The 19,748-nt window shown below is 32.7% G+C and overlaps 1 protein-coding gene across 3 annotated transcripts in view; it reads right to left on the bottom strand.

The window, feature by feature from the left end:
• Nucleotides 1-6,062: 6,062 nt before the first annotated feature.
• Ets98B (DNA-binding protein Ets98B) overlaps nucleotides 6,063-19,748 on the bottom strand; it is a 28,938-nt gene continuing 15,252 nt past the window's right edge. Inside the window, exons 2-6 of one of the 3 annotated variants that reach the window (XM_089704067.1) lie at nucleotides 18,275-19,049; nucleotides 17,729-17,883; nucleotides 11,486-11,627; nucleotides 8,869-9,018; nucleotides 6,063-7,295 (exon numbers count right to left, since the gene is read on the bottom strand). In XM_089704067.1, coding sequence (XP_089560193.1) covers nucleotides 7,105-7,295; nucleotides 8,869-9,018; nucleotides 11,486-11,627; nucleotides 17,729-17,883; nucleotides 18,275-19,049 — 1,413 coding nt within the window. In that variant the 3' untranslated portion in view covers nucleotides 6,063-7,104. The remainder of the gene's footprint in view (nucleotides 7,296-8,868; nucleotides 9,019-11,485; nucleotides 11,628-17,728; nucleotides 17,884-18,274; nucleotides 19,050-19,748) is intronic. The other 2 variants (XM_089704068.1, XM_089704066.1) reach the window with 2 other exon arrangements.

Here is a 19,748-nt window from a genome sequence, read left to right as displayed (position 1 = left end):
GAATAGAACCCTTTCATTTTTCAGGGTCTGATTCGATGTGGTTTAATTGTTATTAAATAAACAAAAATAATAATTAATAAATAATTATTAAAAAAAAATTATGAGGCGTGCACTTTTGGATTTTCCAAATTATTTTTTTTTTTTGGTACTGGTAAAACAATAAACTACAATAATTTAGACCACAGCGTTACCTTTAAATTAGTAGGTATAATTATTAATAAGCTCACGATAAAATTACTTAGCTGTATAATATTATGTATTCTGTACCACAGACTTAGACCTTACAAAAAAAATGTTAGTAGGTAGGTACCTACCTAACGACTTACTTGGTTTTATATTTTGCAATCCATTCGACCTTTAAACCTACAGTGGCATTTAAGGGACATCAGACATTCTCAACGATTTATTAGTAGATCACAAAATGTTAGATTGTGTGGTCCGTTTAAGAATTAATTATTTACAAGATCTAGAACACAGATATCTAAGTCTTGAATAGGAACTTCAATTAGCATGATGCATAAAATAATTTAATTATAATTGAAAATCAAAGAATTTATTAAAGACAAAATTTTCTGAATGTTTTCTGGGTGTTGGTTATTACTCAATGTGCAAGTAGTTGTAGAGATCAAGTTTCTAAAAAAATCCTAATTAAAAACAATTTATAACATTAAGGTGCTTACTTATTTTACCTACCCAATGTTTTTCAATCAAGAAGAGGCTAGGTACCAATCTGTATAGCTGGCGTTACATTTTAACTTCTAGGTAAAATCGAATGTTTTGAGTGAACATAACCACGATAAAGTATTAGTATAAAATATCTAAATATGAATAACATTTAGCGCGTACCAGTTGGTGACTGGTCTGGACTCACAATTTTGGAATGTAGACGACCTTTGGCGACGCCTTGCCCTCGTATCAAAGCACAAGCAGTGGCGATATTATTGAAATATTACCTAGTGATTCATTGGGCTTGTACCTACTAAACTTAAGGATTTTTTTATTAAAATGTAATATTTTTTATTTTTAATACCCTAATAAATGAATTATTGATTTTTTTTAGAATGATCAAAGACGAATTCTATTTTTAAACGAATGAGGTACCTACTATTTGCAATTTTATTTACCTCTATGAAATATATTTAATTTTTAAGCATTGAAACGCTCGCATAAACGTTGATTAAAACTTTCGCAGGCAAAGTTAGTTTTACAAATACACATACCTACTTATAACACAACAAACAGTTGAACTCTGAAACTTCAAGCGTTCAACTTTACAGTGCGTACCTACCTACCTACCTACCTACATGCCGTTTTAGGAAAAGTGAATACTGAACAATCTAATTATTTATTACTATTTCAAGAAGAAACAGCCAAGTCATATACTTTAACTATGGTAAAGTGTGCGGAAGTTTGTAACTTGGACGGCCATTTGAAATTTATTAAGCTTGTAACAACAGGCGAACACAACATTATTATTTAATTATTTAAATCAATTCTTGTTTTATTAAAATAGTTCTCTCCATTTGTATTCCAAATAATAGATAATAACTTGTAGGCATGTAAAATATATCAAAGTTTTGAGGGCATAAATATTAATTATTATCGTAAAAGTTTGTTTATATTATAGCTAGGTACCTATACCTACTCTTGAACGTGATTAGATAAAAACAAAAATAAATGAAGACATCAGTTAGTTGTAATATTGAGGAGGTTTATTCAACTATTATAAAAATGTTTTACGTAAAATGTAGATTTATCCATCAATTGAATTTTTAAGATTATGTAACATTTTGATAATTATTATTTTGTAGATTTCTGGGTAATTTCTACTTCAACTTACTTTCAACAATTTTCTATTTTTGAATATAGGTATGTTTTTCTTTTCAAACAATATCAAGGTTCTCGTAGAGGCAGAACATCTGACACCTATTATTGGGCCATGTGGCGTATTTCCAAACTATACATAGCCAGAACGCAACCATAGGAAACTGCTCGTGTATACTTTGTAATGCTGTTTTTAAGTTTGTTATTACAATATATACACGAATTTTGCGTACTGATCGTGTATACTTTGTAAAGCGGATGCTTGCTTCTTCTTTCCAAACTATACACGATCAGTACGCAAAATATGTATAACTAAATATAGCTAACACCACTTACGCTTGAGCAAAATAATAAATACATATATTATAGGCAATCAAAGACTTGTACAGCTATATCTATCTACTTTTATTCTTCTTGATTGATTCAGTAAAATATGGAATAAAAATATTATTAGGTAAGCTTAGAAAAATAAATAGGTAACAGATATAAGGGTTACCTATGGGTTAGGTTAGGTTCGTGTTTTTTTTAACTACACAAAAGTAGGAGCCCAAAGTAGGAGCGAAGCGGGGCTCCGTCGCCTCGCAACCGTCTTCTTCTGGACTTATTAGATTCTTACATTTTAGCACTATTGTCAATTGTAAGTCGTGCAGTATAGTCGGGAACGAAGACACAAGCATCCTCGATACAAAAAATATACGATCAGTACGCAACATTATATACACAATACACATGCATTTTAATAATAGATTTCAACCAGCAATACAATAATATAAACGCGAGCAATGGAGAGACGCCGCGCTTACTCCGAAACATACACGATTAGTCCGCATGCGTACTGGCGCTGTATGTTTTGGAGCGCTATTCTTACTTACTTCACTACAAAGTATACGCGAGTATTTGCAAGTATTTGCGTACTGCTGTTGTATAGATTGGAAGAACTTTGTAAAAAAGTTATTTCCAAACTATACGTGATTAGTTTCACGCCGTTGCGTACTGGCCTTGTATAGTTTGGAAAGACGCGGCCATGTGCCAAAAATCGTGCACGTCGATTTTGGTAAAGAAATACCAATGTTATTGTAGTTGTTGTAGACCTTATTTATTTTCTAATCATTCTATTTACATTTACAAATATTTGAGAAAAAACTGCACGCCTTTTCTCTTATAATATTTAACCTTTTTATATCTGTATTTTTCGTAGGTATTATAAACTCTGATCTAGGTCGATTCTTATTGCTAAGAATATATTAAGTGGTAATAGGTACATGAAAAGAAAACAAGCTCCTTGTTGGTAAGGTATAGGTAGAGAAAAGTATCTTGTAAGTAACAGTAGTTACCTAAACTTTGTAGAAAAATAGCAGTTACAGTATGAGTAGGTAGTAGGTACCCATTATAATAGAAATATGTCAGCCTTTTCGGAATGTATAGATTACAACGATTTTATTTGGGATAAAAACGTTTTCTATGTAAATAAGTTTAACATAGAGTCCGAAAAATTTTTCCTATTAGATACCTACTGGACCATCTACCTAAGCTTATCAGTACCTAATCAAGCAAGGCTTAAGAAACAATGTAAGGATAAACTAGATATTAATATAATAATTAATTACATCGGTGCCCTCTTTGTCGTAATATTTAAAATCGCTTCTTTGTTGCCTCTTCCACGTTGCAAATGTCAAAGCTTTATAAAAGGGCACTGGCAAATACCGCATTAGAGAAACAGATATTAGTGCCATTTTTTTTAGTCAGTCATAACTATAGATCTATGGAACTGGACTGATTTATGGATTTGACGAGGAGGTAAGAAGAAAACCAGTAAATTTAAATTGCCATTCAGATTTTGAAGATAAATGACAAGGGAGACACGATAATGCTCACTTGATAAAAATAATTTTTAAAACAAAGGAAGGAAATCATAAAAAAATCGATATCTTGTAGGCTTTGTGCCTACTGATTGAACCAACATGCGTTTATGAGGAACGATCCCCACAAAAATTGTAATGAAAAGGGGTAACTTTTGGTAGGTACTTTGCATTTTCAAACCGCATCAAATCAGCCTTTCTTAAATTTATAGAAATCATCCTCAATTCTGGTATACTGAACTGGTGCATGTAAATCAGTAGGTGTAGTACACCTACAGAATTATTACACATTTTCGATGTCAACTCAGGTTTATATAACTTGGTAGCGTGAAAGCAAACCCGCTCGATCGATTCTTATTTGGCTATTTGACAAGTCGTTCAAAAATTGAGACTAATGAGCTTATAATAATTATTTTGTTAATCTTAGAGATTGCACATGATAAAATGGCAAAGGATCTTGGACTGATTTATGAGAAATTTAACGCTTTAAATTTAAACAAGCTGGTACTTATCTGGCAAACACAATTCTATATTTTAGTATGACATTGCGTTTTTAGGTAAGTTTTTGATTAAAATAGAAGACTTTTAACTTCAAATAACATTAGAATACCTCATTTCCTCAACACATTAGGTAAGTTGTGATGATGCAGTAATTTTCATTCATAAGTTACTTTTTGTGACCATCACGTTTCGTGGTTCAAACTTTTTTTCCCTCCCAAATTAGCACTATTATGTGTAGGTATAAAAATAACTTGATTGAAAATCACTAGATTTCCGCCCGAGGCTTCGCTTGCGTTTTCAAAGAAAAACCCGCATATTTCCCGTTCCTGTGGGATTTGGTCTTTGTGGGCCTAGCCTCTGTCTTATTCTGGGTCTTCAGCGACTTACATACCAAATGTCATTATACTTTTCATTGTACGGTTCGGTAGTATTTGCGTGAAAGAGTAACAAACATCCATCCATCCTCACAAACGCATGTATCTATAATGTAAGTAGGATGAGGACAAAAACAAAGTTGCTACTCCCACAACCAACCATTCCAAATATACAATAAATTTTGAATTATAACTATTATGGCATATCGCCCTACATATAAAGATGTATGCGAAAAGACAATGCCTTAAACACGTTCCCCTCCCCCGCGGAGGTCGTCCCCGCCCCGCGTCGAAAGGCACTTTCACTCCAAGAATTTGACGTCATATTTGCGCAACCTGATGCAACGCAAAGCTAAACTTATGCATTTCATATTCGGAATGTTTTGTAACTGAAATGAGGTTTCGACAGTTAACACACTTCACTTTTGTCTGTGGGCTTCGAAGATTATTGTAATATGTTAATTATGTGTAATCGGTGTCAGTCGGTGTTTCAAAGAATGTTGGATGATGTCGGACTCTATGTTGTGGGAAAGTTATTCAATGCATCAATTGAAAGAAAACCTTGTCATTCATTTTATACATTATTTTGCTTCGGAAATACATATTTTAAATTAAGTATTGAAAGTTATAAACAATGTAGCATGTTTCAAAGAAACCACTTCGTGTTATATATCAGTAGGTAAAACATAAAAACTAAAAAAACTTGGGTATAGTCAAAAATAAAAATAATACAAGGATAATATAATTTTAAATGGCCATTTATTTCGTGTCAATAATAATTACTGAATCATAATAAAGTGTACATTAGTTTGGTCCATTAACATATCAATATAAACGCTAACTGCGTCGATTCTTATAACTATTAAAACTTATCCTTAATAACCCAACACCACATTAATATCAATTTTACAATTTTTACATCGATTAAACTATCGATTGTAATTTTGTCCCGAATAAATTCGAAATGAATACATATCTACAGTAGCACCTCTATAAGTCGAATATCAAGGGAGACGCCAAAAAATTCGAGTTATAGAGTTTTCAACTTATGGAGGATTTCGACTTAGGCGGATTTTGATTCGACATAAAGAGTTTGAGGTTTATTCTTATAAATTTTGAGTTAGATAGGTAAAATAAATTAAAAGAGGTCCCAAACATGTTTTTATTTATTATAAATCAACATTATTTCAAATCATTTTAAAATAAAAAATATGGCATTAAAAAGTCAGTATTTTTTTTTTGCTTTAAATAATTTGGTTGTTCTCTAGCATTTTATTTTATAATCTATAAAGAGCAGAAAATTCTTCTTTTTCAAAAATACTGGTTTGCTTAATAAAATTTCGTGAGGTATTCAATGCGGTTCTTGCCTCTTTGATGGAAACCCATGGAGCGCATGTACTATTCACGTCTTCTATGTCATCTTAATCATTAGTATCGGTTTTCTGAGCTACTGAATCGATAATTTCGTCATCAGATACTTAACGCGAACACGTGTTTCGTGAGTAATAAATTAATTATCGTATACTCCTAAAATGTTTTCTAAGAAACAATAGTGTACTTGCACTGTCGGCAAATTCTTAAAGTTGGTAACTTATTTTTGTTCGAACAATAGAGGTAATAAATTCCAAATCATCAAGTTATAAAGGTTGTAAAATAAAACGTTGCTATGTTCGAGATACAGAGGTCAAATTTGATTTTTCGAGGTATAGAGTGAAAATATGTACCAAAATGGCTTGGAGGGACTCGGTGATTATTTCGACTAACAGAGGGACAAAATTTCAAGTAATAGAGGTTTTCGGGTTTGAAGGGAAGGGAACAAGACATTTTTTCGAGATTTGGAGGTTTTTGACTTATCGAGGTTCGACTTAACGAGGTGCTACTGTATTTGGCACAAAATTCATTAATGTACGCGAATTCAAACGCCGCTTTACAACTTAGACTATGTCTAAACTACATTGCATGTGTCCCTTTGTTTTCAACAAACACTACATTTTATAAATAATGTAATCAACACTACACCTAGTTACTATACTAACGATAAAACAAAACAATTATTACTTAAAGCGTATAATTAATCTTTAACAACTAAATCAATAGTTGTTTAATCTCACATTAACACGATTCGAATTATTTACAAATAGATAACTAATCTAAAAGTTCATAGAACGTACTAGAAATATATCATAGATATATGGGATAAACATTACCAACTTTCGATGCACGATCGATCGATTATTCGATTATTATCGTACTCTAATCGTCGGTAAAAAAAAAACTTAAAACTAATCACAATCACTACCCCGTCCAATAAAATTCTGGAGAAAATTACCTTTCTCGAATTGTATGGAGGGGCATCACACGATGTCGTCACGATCTCTAGACGTTAACTCGTCCACACCGAGTCGTTCGGAGCATCGACAAACTCTTAAAACTGATTTGAGTTTATCGTACTTCGGTAAACTCAAACAGTTTTCAAATCGTCCGCATTACCGCGGCTCTCACACTCGTATTTACAATAAATATTTACATTATAACTTATAGGAAAATTACAAACAATACGGATGACAAAACTGATAAACGAGCCTCTGACTTCGTTCCGTTTTCTTCATGATGCCTTTTTTGTAGTATTGGCGAATGCTTCGGGAAAGCTTGTCGTAGTTCATCGCCGGCCTGTTCTTTCTTTTACCCCACAGTCTGGCTACACGTACTGAATCTTCAATTTTGAAGACCCCGTTACCTGTGTGACAAGTCTTGAATTAACCATTGTTTGATTGAACGTGCATGATAATTGTATACTTCAACATACGTGCGCACGCCATTTACTTATCAGATCGAATAATTCAGGATGTGTTTAAAAAGCCTAAAAAATAAATCCTTAATTAAGGACAATGTCGTTAGTATTCCTTTGTTACTGAAATATAAATCTCGATCTGTGTTAAAATTACCATAATAACAGTCGTGAATTCCAAAAATAGAACGGTAATAATCTTATATATAAAAATGAATCGCAAAATGTGTTGGTAAGCGCATAACTCGAGAACGGCTGAACCGATTTCGATAATTCTTTTTTTATTATATTCCTTGAAGTACGAGGATGGTTATTATGTAGAGAAAACGTAAATATGTACCACGGGCGAAGCCGGGGCGGACCGCTAGTAATATATAAACGACACTGTACGGATATCAAAAGTATCGTGGGCTAGTCACGAAGCAGAAAAGTTACCTTAAAGCCATGGAACTTTATTAAGTACATAGTCGATTGTAAATGGCTCGCTCACCTTGGCTAGAGAATGTCGATATGGATTTCCAAGCATAATGCATTTAATACCAGTGGTTTTGTTCATAAATTAACAACGTACCCGGTAGCTTGCCACGAAATGGGGTTAAAAAATTGACTAGACAATGAGCTTATGATATGATGGTCAAACATAACCAATAACTACTGTGTACTAGTATTACAAAGCCAATAATAAATACAATATTTATGTCATTATACCCATAGAAGGTGTATATAGAACTATTCTTTAAACTATTTTCAAACCACAAAATAGTAACTGTAAATAAATGCTAAAAAGTAAAGTTTTAAATAACTCGTTTCTGTGGTAAGCAATTAAAAAACTATGGTTGTTAAATCTTCATTTTATCTCATCTATCAGTCGTAACAAAGGAATACACCTATAAATGTAGAGTTAAATCTTAAAACTTATTAAGCAATTTTCGCCTTTATTCCGTTTTCATAAATAGTATATTCGCTTGACACATTTATTCTTAGCGTAGGTGATTGAATGATAATTTTATATAGTTCTAGTGGTATTTAAATTTGCCACTTTAATACCTGTTAATTGTAGATTAGATATAAATGCTTTAAAATTTTAAATCTTATGTTAGTAACAAATGTTCTTTTTTGTTTTTCTAATACGATTTTACTTGATAACACACATTAACTTGATCATTTATACCTACTCAACAATTACTTCTATTTAAATAATAAAATGGCAAAATCTTAATGGTATGGTCATTATTTCAGAATTGTGTATATTCCTTTTAAACGTTATGCTTTGATTAGAGACATACCACGTTACAAATCAATTTATTTTCATCAGTGTTGTCAAACTCGAAGGACCATTTTTGTACATTTGAGAATACTGTATCATTTATCAAAATAATGATCAGTTACTGATATGAGCAATGCTAAAAACTTACAATCTCATCTATCCTATTCAATTAATTACCTTATCGATGACGTAAGGGTGCAATTCCTTAAAGAAGGTAGGTTGAAAGAATACATGTCTTGTGTAAAAGATACTTACTTCGATCTAACCACCGTATAGCTGAACCATGTACGTGGGGTGATGCTAGCAACTCCTTCAAGAACTGCCACAGGTGTATGTGTGTGCTTCCCGTCTTCACTTTTCCACCTCCCTGTGTTACACTCGTGCCGGGTGATTCTGAATCTTCATCTAGAAGGAAGAAGGTTCAATTTAACTCGTGATAATTTGGTCCAATATATTAATGATTGACTAATTAATATGTTCTATAGATGACAATGAGCACGAAGATTTTTTTAGATTAACGTCCTTTGCTACTGTCCATTTGTATTGAGTTGCGCTTAATGCTTATAAAGCAGAATACTGGCATACAACCATTTATTTCATCTAGTTAAATTATGCGATAAATTACGTACCTAAGTATTTAAAACTAAAGTTTCGCACGATCCGAAATAAGAAATTTACTAACTGTAGAAATTGTAAACGGAAAAGTACAGCATGAATTAAAATCGTATACACGTTCAAAACATTCCCAAAGCACCTATAAAGATACAAACGACCTTCAATTCGGAACACATAAACAAACAGATAGTTTGAAGTAAACAGCTCTCCAGCTAATGGTTTGCAATCTATTTGGAGAATTCAAGTGTTGAATAGAATCGTAAATACCATGGGAACAGCTTTGAAGCTCAAGAATTACAATGTTTATAAGTTCTTGGATAACGACCCGAACATTTTATTCAAGTACCTATCCAAGAAGGAAATCATCAAATTGTTTCATGATTTTTGTCTAAGTGTAATTAAACAATTGTAAAATTTGTGTTAGTACATATACTTTATGAGTGGGAGTTACCATGGAGAAATTTCAATAAATAAAAATTATAATTAACCCCACTAAAGATATATTGCAATAGCTTTTTAAACATAAACATAAAACAAAACGTCTAAAAACTGGATCCAATCAAATCGTAACCGCCAACAATTATAATAGTAATTCTAAACGTTAATTGATCATAAATATCGAAACGAAAAAATGTCTTCCTGCCGATCATTCTAGCGCACACCAACTGGTTTCGATTCCGAAGCATTCATATGAATTTTTATAATGTCAAATGGGACATCTATCTTGATACAGTCGACCTTGTGAGTCTAGTTCTGAAATCTAGGCTGGTGGGAAGCTACAAAAACTTGGTGGTTCATATAAGGGTATCGAGTTTTACTCGCCATGTAGTTCAGATTTATAGTAACTGTAACTCCGTAACAGCCGATTCTTATAATACATCTGTAATTGGCCTTTAATTTTATTATCTGTGAAAATATTGGGCAAGCTAGATAGCTTGAAATTAAGAAGTATAATTTTAAAAAGGACGCTTTCGTTGCGATACTTTTTTTATTGAAATGGGTTATATTGCACAATAATTTGTAAATGTTTTAAGAATTAAATAATTCGCTATTTAATAAAGATATATAAATGAAAATTATAATATTAAATTATTTATAAATGAGAATGTAATTTGAGGCGCCAGTATTATGAGAAAAAAATTAATATGAATTGCTGTTTATATTTTTTCCTTTTTTTTTTGTTTGTGTCTAGGTTTCTTGATTACATAATGTATATTCTTTTTTGGTATCTGATGAAATACGGAAAATAATTCAAAATGTTGTTTAATTCTCTCAAGTATTGAATGTCGGTATTTCACTTACTTTGTCGTTACAATATTTTACTCTCACAAGAAAAGCGCGCAATAATTATCGATCTAGCTGTTTCCTGTGCTACTATCAACTTTTTTAATCCATCTAAACATGGCAAGGATGAATTTTTTAGATGCCTAGGTTTCCCTATCTAGACGACATAACCTACATTACTTTCTTTGCATTTTAATGTACCAACTTGTGTGTATAGTTGCCACATCGATATTATAATCATCATTATAAAACATTTATAAAACTATTGTGAAACCGAGACCTCCAAAGTTATAAACAAATGTTATCGAAGGCAATTGTTATGATAAACGTTGGAATATTTTTATCTCTGACGTCGATATTAATCTCCGAAATGTGCACGGTCAGTAAAATAATTAATCAGTCGATTAAATTCCAATTTGGGTTCTATTTTGACGGGACCATTCGTCATATTCCAAGAAGACATTTTCTATAAATCAGGCGTCCCCTTTCTGTCGATCGATTGCATCGTAAAGCGCAAACAGCTGAGAGTCTTGGTCATATATCATGGGCTCGTTTGTCTCATATGTGGGTCCACAGGCTGCGTCTAACGGTGATACAATGCATACGTCTGATGCATCGCCGTGCTACATCGCTGCAGCGTTCCGTTCGATTTTCTATTCGAATCTATCGTTAACGTCAATTATATTGTGCTTGAATGAATCAATATTCAATTAGGCTTAATCGTAATTGTTGTAATTAACATTGATGCGCGTCTCGAAATCATTCTCTCGTTGTGGAATATGAATTTCTGATTTACGATGGTCGATTTAAATGGAATATCTCTACAATTACTTCAGTAATTTTCTGTTAGATTTCAAGTAATTATTTTAGACAGAGGACATTGGCCGTCTATTTGGATCCCTATTCATTTTCATATTCATTTTCCTATCATTTAAGACTTAACCTATATTTATTGTTATAACAAAATACATACCATCACTTGTGTCTTCAGCAGAAGGTAAGCCGACGGGGGCTGGTGTGGGTGAAGGTTGTTCATGTTCTGTCCAGGGGCTTCTCCAACTCTCATGTCGTGCCGCTTTCCAGATTTCTAGCTGAGCATATAGCGTGCTTCCCGCCTAAAACAAAAAGGTTATTAGTTATGTTGATAAATATGATTTTTGATAAAGATATTACCAAATCACAATATGTGATATTGATATGGTATCAAGTCATAATTAGCTGCAAAAAATCACCTACAAAAATATTTTTAACTTAAAAGTATAGGCTAACGAAAAGTAAGACGAAGTTATAAAGGTCCCTAATAAAAATAAATATTTGCTTTTTAAACAAGCCACTTTGACGATTTCGTTGCTTAGTTTTATACAACGTTGTAATGATATTTGAAAACATGCGTAGGTATTTGCTTGTAATAAAATATTTCTAGCGAGTGAGTAGAGAAAGCTGGTATGCCAGAGAGTTAATGCCTATTGATTGTCACGTGTTTATAAAAATGATTTTGAGATGAATATACAAGTAACTATTAACTATAATGAAATAAGTTACGAGTATGTTCTATACAGATAGATCTACACTTTGTTTGTAGATAATCATTTTGGATGTTTGGTTTTTAATTTTTTTATAGTAAGATTGCAGGAGTATACCTACTTACATTATTAAAAGAACTGTACATAAATGATTTCTCCGAGTCGTATTCGATTTTAAAAATTTATGATCATGAACAATCTATTTTTCAGTTGAATTTTCAAGTAAATTATCAAAGTACTATTTGTTACTTTAAATACTTTCTACACAGGAGTTTTCGGTGATTTAATACTTGGAAAGTGGAAACAAACCAGATTTTAACGATTTGTATGCAAACGTTGGTTGGATGGTGACTTTCATCGGCCTTGGAGAAAGTCGGAGCATTGGCGCGTATGATGACAGCTGATGCTGTTTACTTCTCTACGACCATTATAATGGGATTATATGCTTCCAACTAGATGTAAATTTTAGTATTTGTGTTCTTTATGTGGGGTGTTTGATGTAAATCTATACTAATATTATAAAGCTGAAGTTTTTTTGAACGCGCTAATCTCAGGAACTACTGGTTCGATTTGGAAAAAATCTATCGTTGTTAGAGAGCCCATTTATCTAGGAAGGCTATAGGCTATATAATTATAATCACGCTAAGACCCACAGGAGCGGAGCAATGCTGGTAAAACCGTGGGCACAGCTAGTGTATAATATAGGCATAGGTATTGCATTGGTTTTATTATAGTTTATGGCTTTTTGCCTGTTAGTTGTTCAATATGATTATTAATCTTTTAGACTATATATAGACTTTTAGATATAAAAAAAACATTTCTTTGTAGGTACTTATTGTACGAAAGCTATAAATTTTCTTCTAAATTATACGTAGTTATAAATTTTATAAATACTAAGGTAATTATTACAAATCTGTTTATACTAATTTAATTATTTATTTGCCATTTCCTTCGGTATCTCATAATTATGAATGACGCAAATGAAAACTTAATTAACTCTTATGTTAATGCTATCTGATATGACTGTACTATAAAATATTATTATTTATGAATTAAATTGCATGAACTCACTACTGTTATTACTTATTTCATTTTATCGAGACACGTGTTTAAAACGCAAAACGTTTGAAATGAAATCAATACTAATATTATAAAGAGGAAACCTTTGTATTTTTATATGTTTGTATTGAATAGGCTCAAAAACAACTGGACCGATTTCAAAATTGATTTTACCATTACTTAGAGGGATTCTTCCGAATCCGTATAGGCTATATTTTATCCCGGAAAACAGAAATATGTACCACGGGCGAAGCCGGGGCGGACTGCTAGTAAATTATAAGGAATAATATTATCTCCCTTATAAAAAATATTTGCAGACATCGTTAATTACTTTTGTCAAGACAAGACAAGACTTCAAAATAATAATATCTTATTACAGGAACATTCGATTTTATAAATTTAGGAAACATTTTCAATCAATTTATTCAAAATAATAATTTACCTATATTATCCATACTAATATTATAAATGCGAAAGTAACTCTGTCTGTCTGTCTGTTACTCAATCACGCCTAAACTACTGAACCAATTTGCATGAAATTTGGTATGGAGATATTTTGATACCCGAAAAAGGACATAGGCTACCTTTTATTGCGAAATATGTACCACGGGCGAAGCCGGGGCGGACCGCTAGTGTATAATAAACAATCGCAAGACAACTAACTAAGAACTATTACATCAATCGAATCATGTAAGCCTACCGTTATTACTTTGAATGCCTTCAGAATCAGCATTTTGTAACTGTTAGTGCTAAGTAGCGATTGTTATTTGTTGAGAAAATGTAATTAACGATTATATCATTAAAATGTGAACAAAGCAACTTCATAGATTTGCTGTTTTATTATAGGTGTGTATAAGTTTCACTGGATTGCAATTAATATATTTTGCCAAGATATAAACTTAATTCAAAATACAATAAACCTTTTCATACAATAGAATGTGTAAGCCAATTATTGTTTCATGACAATATTTCATGATTTACTACGAAGAAGTTATACTTTAGGACCTACAGGGTATACGACGTATTGTAGATACGAAAACGGCTATTATTTTTAATTAATTTGACATTTCAGACCCTTTAACCACAGATTGACTACCTAGCTATCTAAAGAAAAAAACAACAAATGCGCAACAATACAGGGATTGAGCAAGCCTTACCAAACCTGAAAAGCGACCAAAGAACCGGGCTTTGTTGTGGGGTTTTCCATGTTATAACGAGATTTCTGAAATAAGAAGTTACGCAGTAATTACTTGCATAACTGTAACCCGATTCCTAAACGGATTTCCTTGCTGGCAATCGACCATAAAATTGACGTAACCAATTTAGGCTTCGATCGACTTTGCGTTTACATTTTGACACATCGAATCGTGTATCTATTTATATAAAAATGTATCTATGTATGAGTATAGATAACTATCGAACGAATGCACTAATTGGTTTTTTTCTGTGTGTGTTTTTGTTTGAGCAAGATCTGTTAAAACCAGACCAAACGCAACATGAACAGAAAATTTCAATTGATTAGTTTTAAATTATACCCATCTAATACGATATCAACCGATTATTTATAAACATAAACGTTTATAAAGTCAACAAGAATATATAAATAACTTTTTTTTTACAGAATTCGTGTTGTTTATAGTTACAAAACTATTATTAAGCCAATTTTATACGCTGTTTTTGTGATACGCTTCTAAGGAACATGACAAAAAATCGTATCTGTCTTTTATACTTATGATTATAGGTCATACACAAGTACATTGGGTGAATTGCATGATAAACCAACATACATAATAATTGATTACTAATAACAAATAGGTACAAATGTAATATTTAAATACCAAAAAATAGTTTTATGAATATTCTTTATTGTGTTGTATGTTTAATCGTGATGTTCCGTTAAAAATTTTTAAAAACTACCTCGAAAATAGATTTCAGTGTGTTAAAATAAATGATCATCTTAGTGATGACTGTCCTATGTTATTCGGTGTACCGCAGGGAAGTGTGCTCGGCCCAACTCTCTTCTTAATATATATAAACTCTCTCTGTAACTTAAATCTTGCCAATGGCTCAATTATTAGTTTTGCAGATGATACTTCACTTATCTTTCATGGAGAGAGTTGGGCTGAGGCGTGCCTCCACGCGGAGAACGGCATTAGAACTGTTTCAAATTGGTTGCGAAATAGTCTACTCACCTTAAATCTGGAAAAAACTAATTTTATTGCGTTTAGTCCCACTAATTCTTCTCAACCACCTAATGATTTTATATTAAAAGTTCACAACTGTGATACATTCAATTCGAAGATATTATGCAATTGTTCTGCTATAAAAATGGTTCCACACATTAAATACCTAGGAGTTATAATCGATAACCTTTGTAAATGGAAGCAACATATTGAACTTATAACCACTAGAGTTCGGAAACTGTCGTGGATTTTTAAAAGACTTAGGGTATTACTGGAACACAATATCATATTTATGGTTTACAAAGCTCTTTGCCACTCAATTATCCAATATTGCATTTCGGTATGGGGTGGCACTTTCAAAACGTCGTTAATAATTCTAGAGAGAGCACAAAGAGGCATTCTCAAGGTCATTCTTCATAAACCTTTTAGATATCCAACTGACCAGCTGTATAGGGAAGCTAAAATTCTGAATGTAAGGCAGACATATATATTGCAAATAACACTTAGACAACATAAAATAACACCTCTTTGTGCTGTCTCTTCTGGTAAGAGAAGAAATGACCTGGTATGCTCTAACCTTATTCCGCGTACTGGTTTCCTTCGTCGCCAATCTTCATACATGAGTATATTTTTATATAAAAAGGTCAATAAAAGCCTTTCTATACACAGTCTTACCTTAGTAAAATGTAAAAAGAAGGTTACAGAGTGGTTGCTGACCCAGAATTATTCAGATACTGAACAATACATAGTTCAAATAAAAATTTAGCAAACCTCTATCTATGGCCACTACATCCACTCACGCGCTAACACACTCATACACACATACATTCACACACACACACACACACACACTCATACATACACACACGCTCACACATGCTTACAAACACGCGCACTCATTCAAACACGCACGCACAACATATGAGTATATCTACTAAACTTGAGTAAAAAATGTATAATTTAAATTTTATTTTGTATAATTTTGTATAAAAATAGCTAAATTACTTACCTAAATCATTATTTAAGTTAATATTATGCTATAGTTCTGTTATTATTGTGTCATTAAGGAAGGTGGACCCCAAAATACAGGCTGTCCTAGTTTGGGGTCCAAATGTTACATGTTTGTACCTAACCCACAAATTGATCAATAAATGATTTTTATTTTTTTATTTTTTTTTTTTAACCGTATTTTTTACTTGTATTATTAATGCGTCTCCAAAAGTAAAATTTCATTCTTACATAAATAATATTTATAGTATGAAACGTATTGAATGTTCAGTTATTATATCGAAAAGAAGAACTCTATCATCACTACAAAGCCGCTTTTCTGTCCCTATGTACCTATGTATGCTTAAATTTTAAAAAATACGCAACGGATCTTGATGCGGTTTTTTTAATAGATAGAGTGATTCAAGAGGAAGGTTTTAGTATATAATGTATTATGTTTTAGACAAAGCGGGTGAAGCCGCGGGCGGAAAGCTAGTTTATAATAAACCAAAGTATTAAACTAGCTGATATTAATTTAACACAACGTATTGAGTATTGACAACCTTGCTTTGAAAATAAACAGGTATTCCATGTGATAAATAACAAACGATTAATTTCTTATCAATCACCATAACTGACAATTAAGCGTAGCATTTAATCAATTTATGAATGGGACACGAACATCATTACAAACATATTAAAATGCAAATTACATTTCTAGCATAAATCTCGGAATTAAAACATAGTGGGTGAAGCAGACATGAATGAGCAGTCATGCTCCGGATGCATTTTAATGTTTTTCTTTTTATTTTAGTCTAGAAAACAACGTGATTGGCCATTTTCAAGTCACACGCAACACCTGGTAATAAACCGCATTTTCCTTTAAAAATACAGAATTCGTACAATTGTTTTAAAATATTATATACTCGATAAGTTATATTTGTTGTTATTAGTCATTACCGAAGTCGGACTATGATCTTCTGGCCTTAATCAATGCAGGGTCACGAGATTAGTTCAACAAAATACCAAAGCTAATCGTAAAAACAATGTCAGTGAAGATGCTACACTATAAACGAAATGATGCTGTGGAATTATACAAAAATTGTAAATTTATATAGAAATAGAAAATACGAAGCGTGGAAAATGAATTTAAACAGTTTAGAAGACTATCATTACTATACTTATCACCACAGATTATTTAATACTATATAATATACCAAAACAAATGCAGTTTGAAGTCTTCTATAACAATTTTGATAGTCATAAAAGTGAAAAGATTCAAACAAATTGTCACAAGCTAGATACATTCAACCGAAAAATCACACAAATATAGTATCAAGGCATCATCAGTCAATCAAGTGACTGGCATAACAGTAAATCTGATTCATATTGGAAGAAAACGGAAAACGCTTTAAAAATAGAGAAAAAATGAACTGTGAACGATGAATCATGGTAAAGACATACCTGAGGAGCTCTCTGGTTGAATTCTTCTTCTGTTAACGCGACTAAAGCTGCTCCATCCATCGCGAAATATTCTGTAGGCACCATCGGTAGGTTATAATGTTGTAATGTAAACATCACCCAAGACTTGACGTCACTTGTATTCCATTGCATGGGATCTGGAGGGAATGTTAATGTTAAATACGTATTTTTTAAACCATACGTCATACTGAATTTTCAAGATGGTCGAAACACTGCTGGTACCATTTTCAACACACGCTTATATAATTAATGCGTTATGACATCAAACCTATAAGCGATAATCATCGAAGATCATCAATCCATTTATCAACAAATGGCTGATAAATTGCGTAATCAAACACGGTGAAGTTCTAAGAAGCGATCTAAACTCGTTGTGTTTAATCAGTTACATGGAAATATTTGATTTTTTATAATTCTGAGATGACGTTATAGAATTATTTATGTTAATAGCAGTAGTAGTATAGACATCGGCTAGGTATAGTATTTCTATGACACATATAAATGATAGCTATCCAACAAGTGACTCACCTGGTGATATACCAAGGACGGTGCATGTATTATCAACATCTCGTTTAGACTGCTCAATTGCCATTGATAGAACCCGGTCTATATCAGGTGCAGTTAACACATCATTATCTGCGCCTCCACTGCTCTCTTCCATTTTGACACTCCCTAATTCCAATGGTATTGGCCGTAAATTATGTCTCTTCTGAAACGACGTATCTTCGAGCGCTGATCTTAATAAAACGTGATCTCTGGGCTCCTCTACTTCCAACTTAGGTGTGATATAAGTGTGTTGTGTGTTCTCTTGTAATATCTGGTTTTCTTTTAACAGTTCTTCGATATCAATGTATTCGTCGTGTTGTGGTACTGGGGAGGAGTATTGATTGTGACTTCCGTATGATACACAAGAGCCCGATGGGGATAAAGGATATGGTGAAGCGAATCCTGGAACCGTAAGTCTGTTTGGTTCTTCTTTGATAAATACTGGTGAGTATTGGAAAGAGTTGTAAGGAGAAGACGGGTGTAATGCTACTGTTGGGATTGAACCTTCGTCTGAAGATGGAGAAGGTGTGGGATAGGCTTCAAAATCGTACAGACGTTCAAGTAGATTATTATCTTCTGGGTATGGAGGTGGTGGTTTGGCATGTGTTGGCGGGGAATGTAGCATGGGCTCTGGCGGGGTTTCTGCACCGAGGAGGCGCAAAAGGTGGTGTATATCGGAAGGTGAAGCTGGTACTGCTCTTTCTCCCTGAGACGCTGAGGGCGGGCTATACCCGGACCTGGGCACTGTCTGTGGCATCTGTGGACAATAAAAAATAACAAATAAATACTTTGGTATACACAACACAATCCTATTTCATAAATTTCAACCCACATGCGCCTACTCAGTAGTGAGAGCAAGAACAGGCTCATGCACGTACTAATAATATTTATACTAATTAATAATAATTTAGAAGTCAGCAGCTTGTAGCTAGAAGCACGATTGCGTCAAACTACGTGAACTGACGCCAATCCAGATGTCTCTAAATCTTATACTTCGCTTAGTCTCAAGCTTTGTTTATTTATTTAACGTCAAAGATTTCTAAATTTAAAACTGACTCAAACATGACTAAAATAGCCTAAATAACTGTAAACTGATTTTGAATATTATTTATAACTGAATCTGTATCAGGCCGGTGTTTAATATTTATATTAAGTATGTACGCAAAAATATAAACTTACTCTCAACAAGGAGAGACCCATCTCGGCCAACAATAAAAAGGTAACTGCTTCTATAATTTCCTGAACAACAATTTACTAGGATCAAGACTGGTCAGGTCGGTTTATCTGGTTCGATGTGTCTATTAGAAAAAAATCTATTCTTTAGATCTAGTACAATAACCAGGCTAATTGTGACTGGCTTTGTGGGAAATTTATGCACGTTTTATGTGCCTTCACAAGTCACGGACGTAATTGAATATTGGAAAAAAGAAAATTAAAAAGAAAAATAATAACAGAT

This window comes from Colias philodice, chromosome 15 (assembly GCF_061535455.1).
Source record: "Colias philodice isolate Cphi_HAF_F1 chromosome 15, ilColPhil1 Martin Lab GWU primary, whole genome shotgun sequence".
Lineage (NCBI taxonomy): Eukaryota > Metazoa > Arthropoda > Insecta > Lepidoptera > Pieridae > Colias > Colias philodice.
This window is presented reverse-complemented; position numbering and strand designations above follow the sequence as displayed.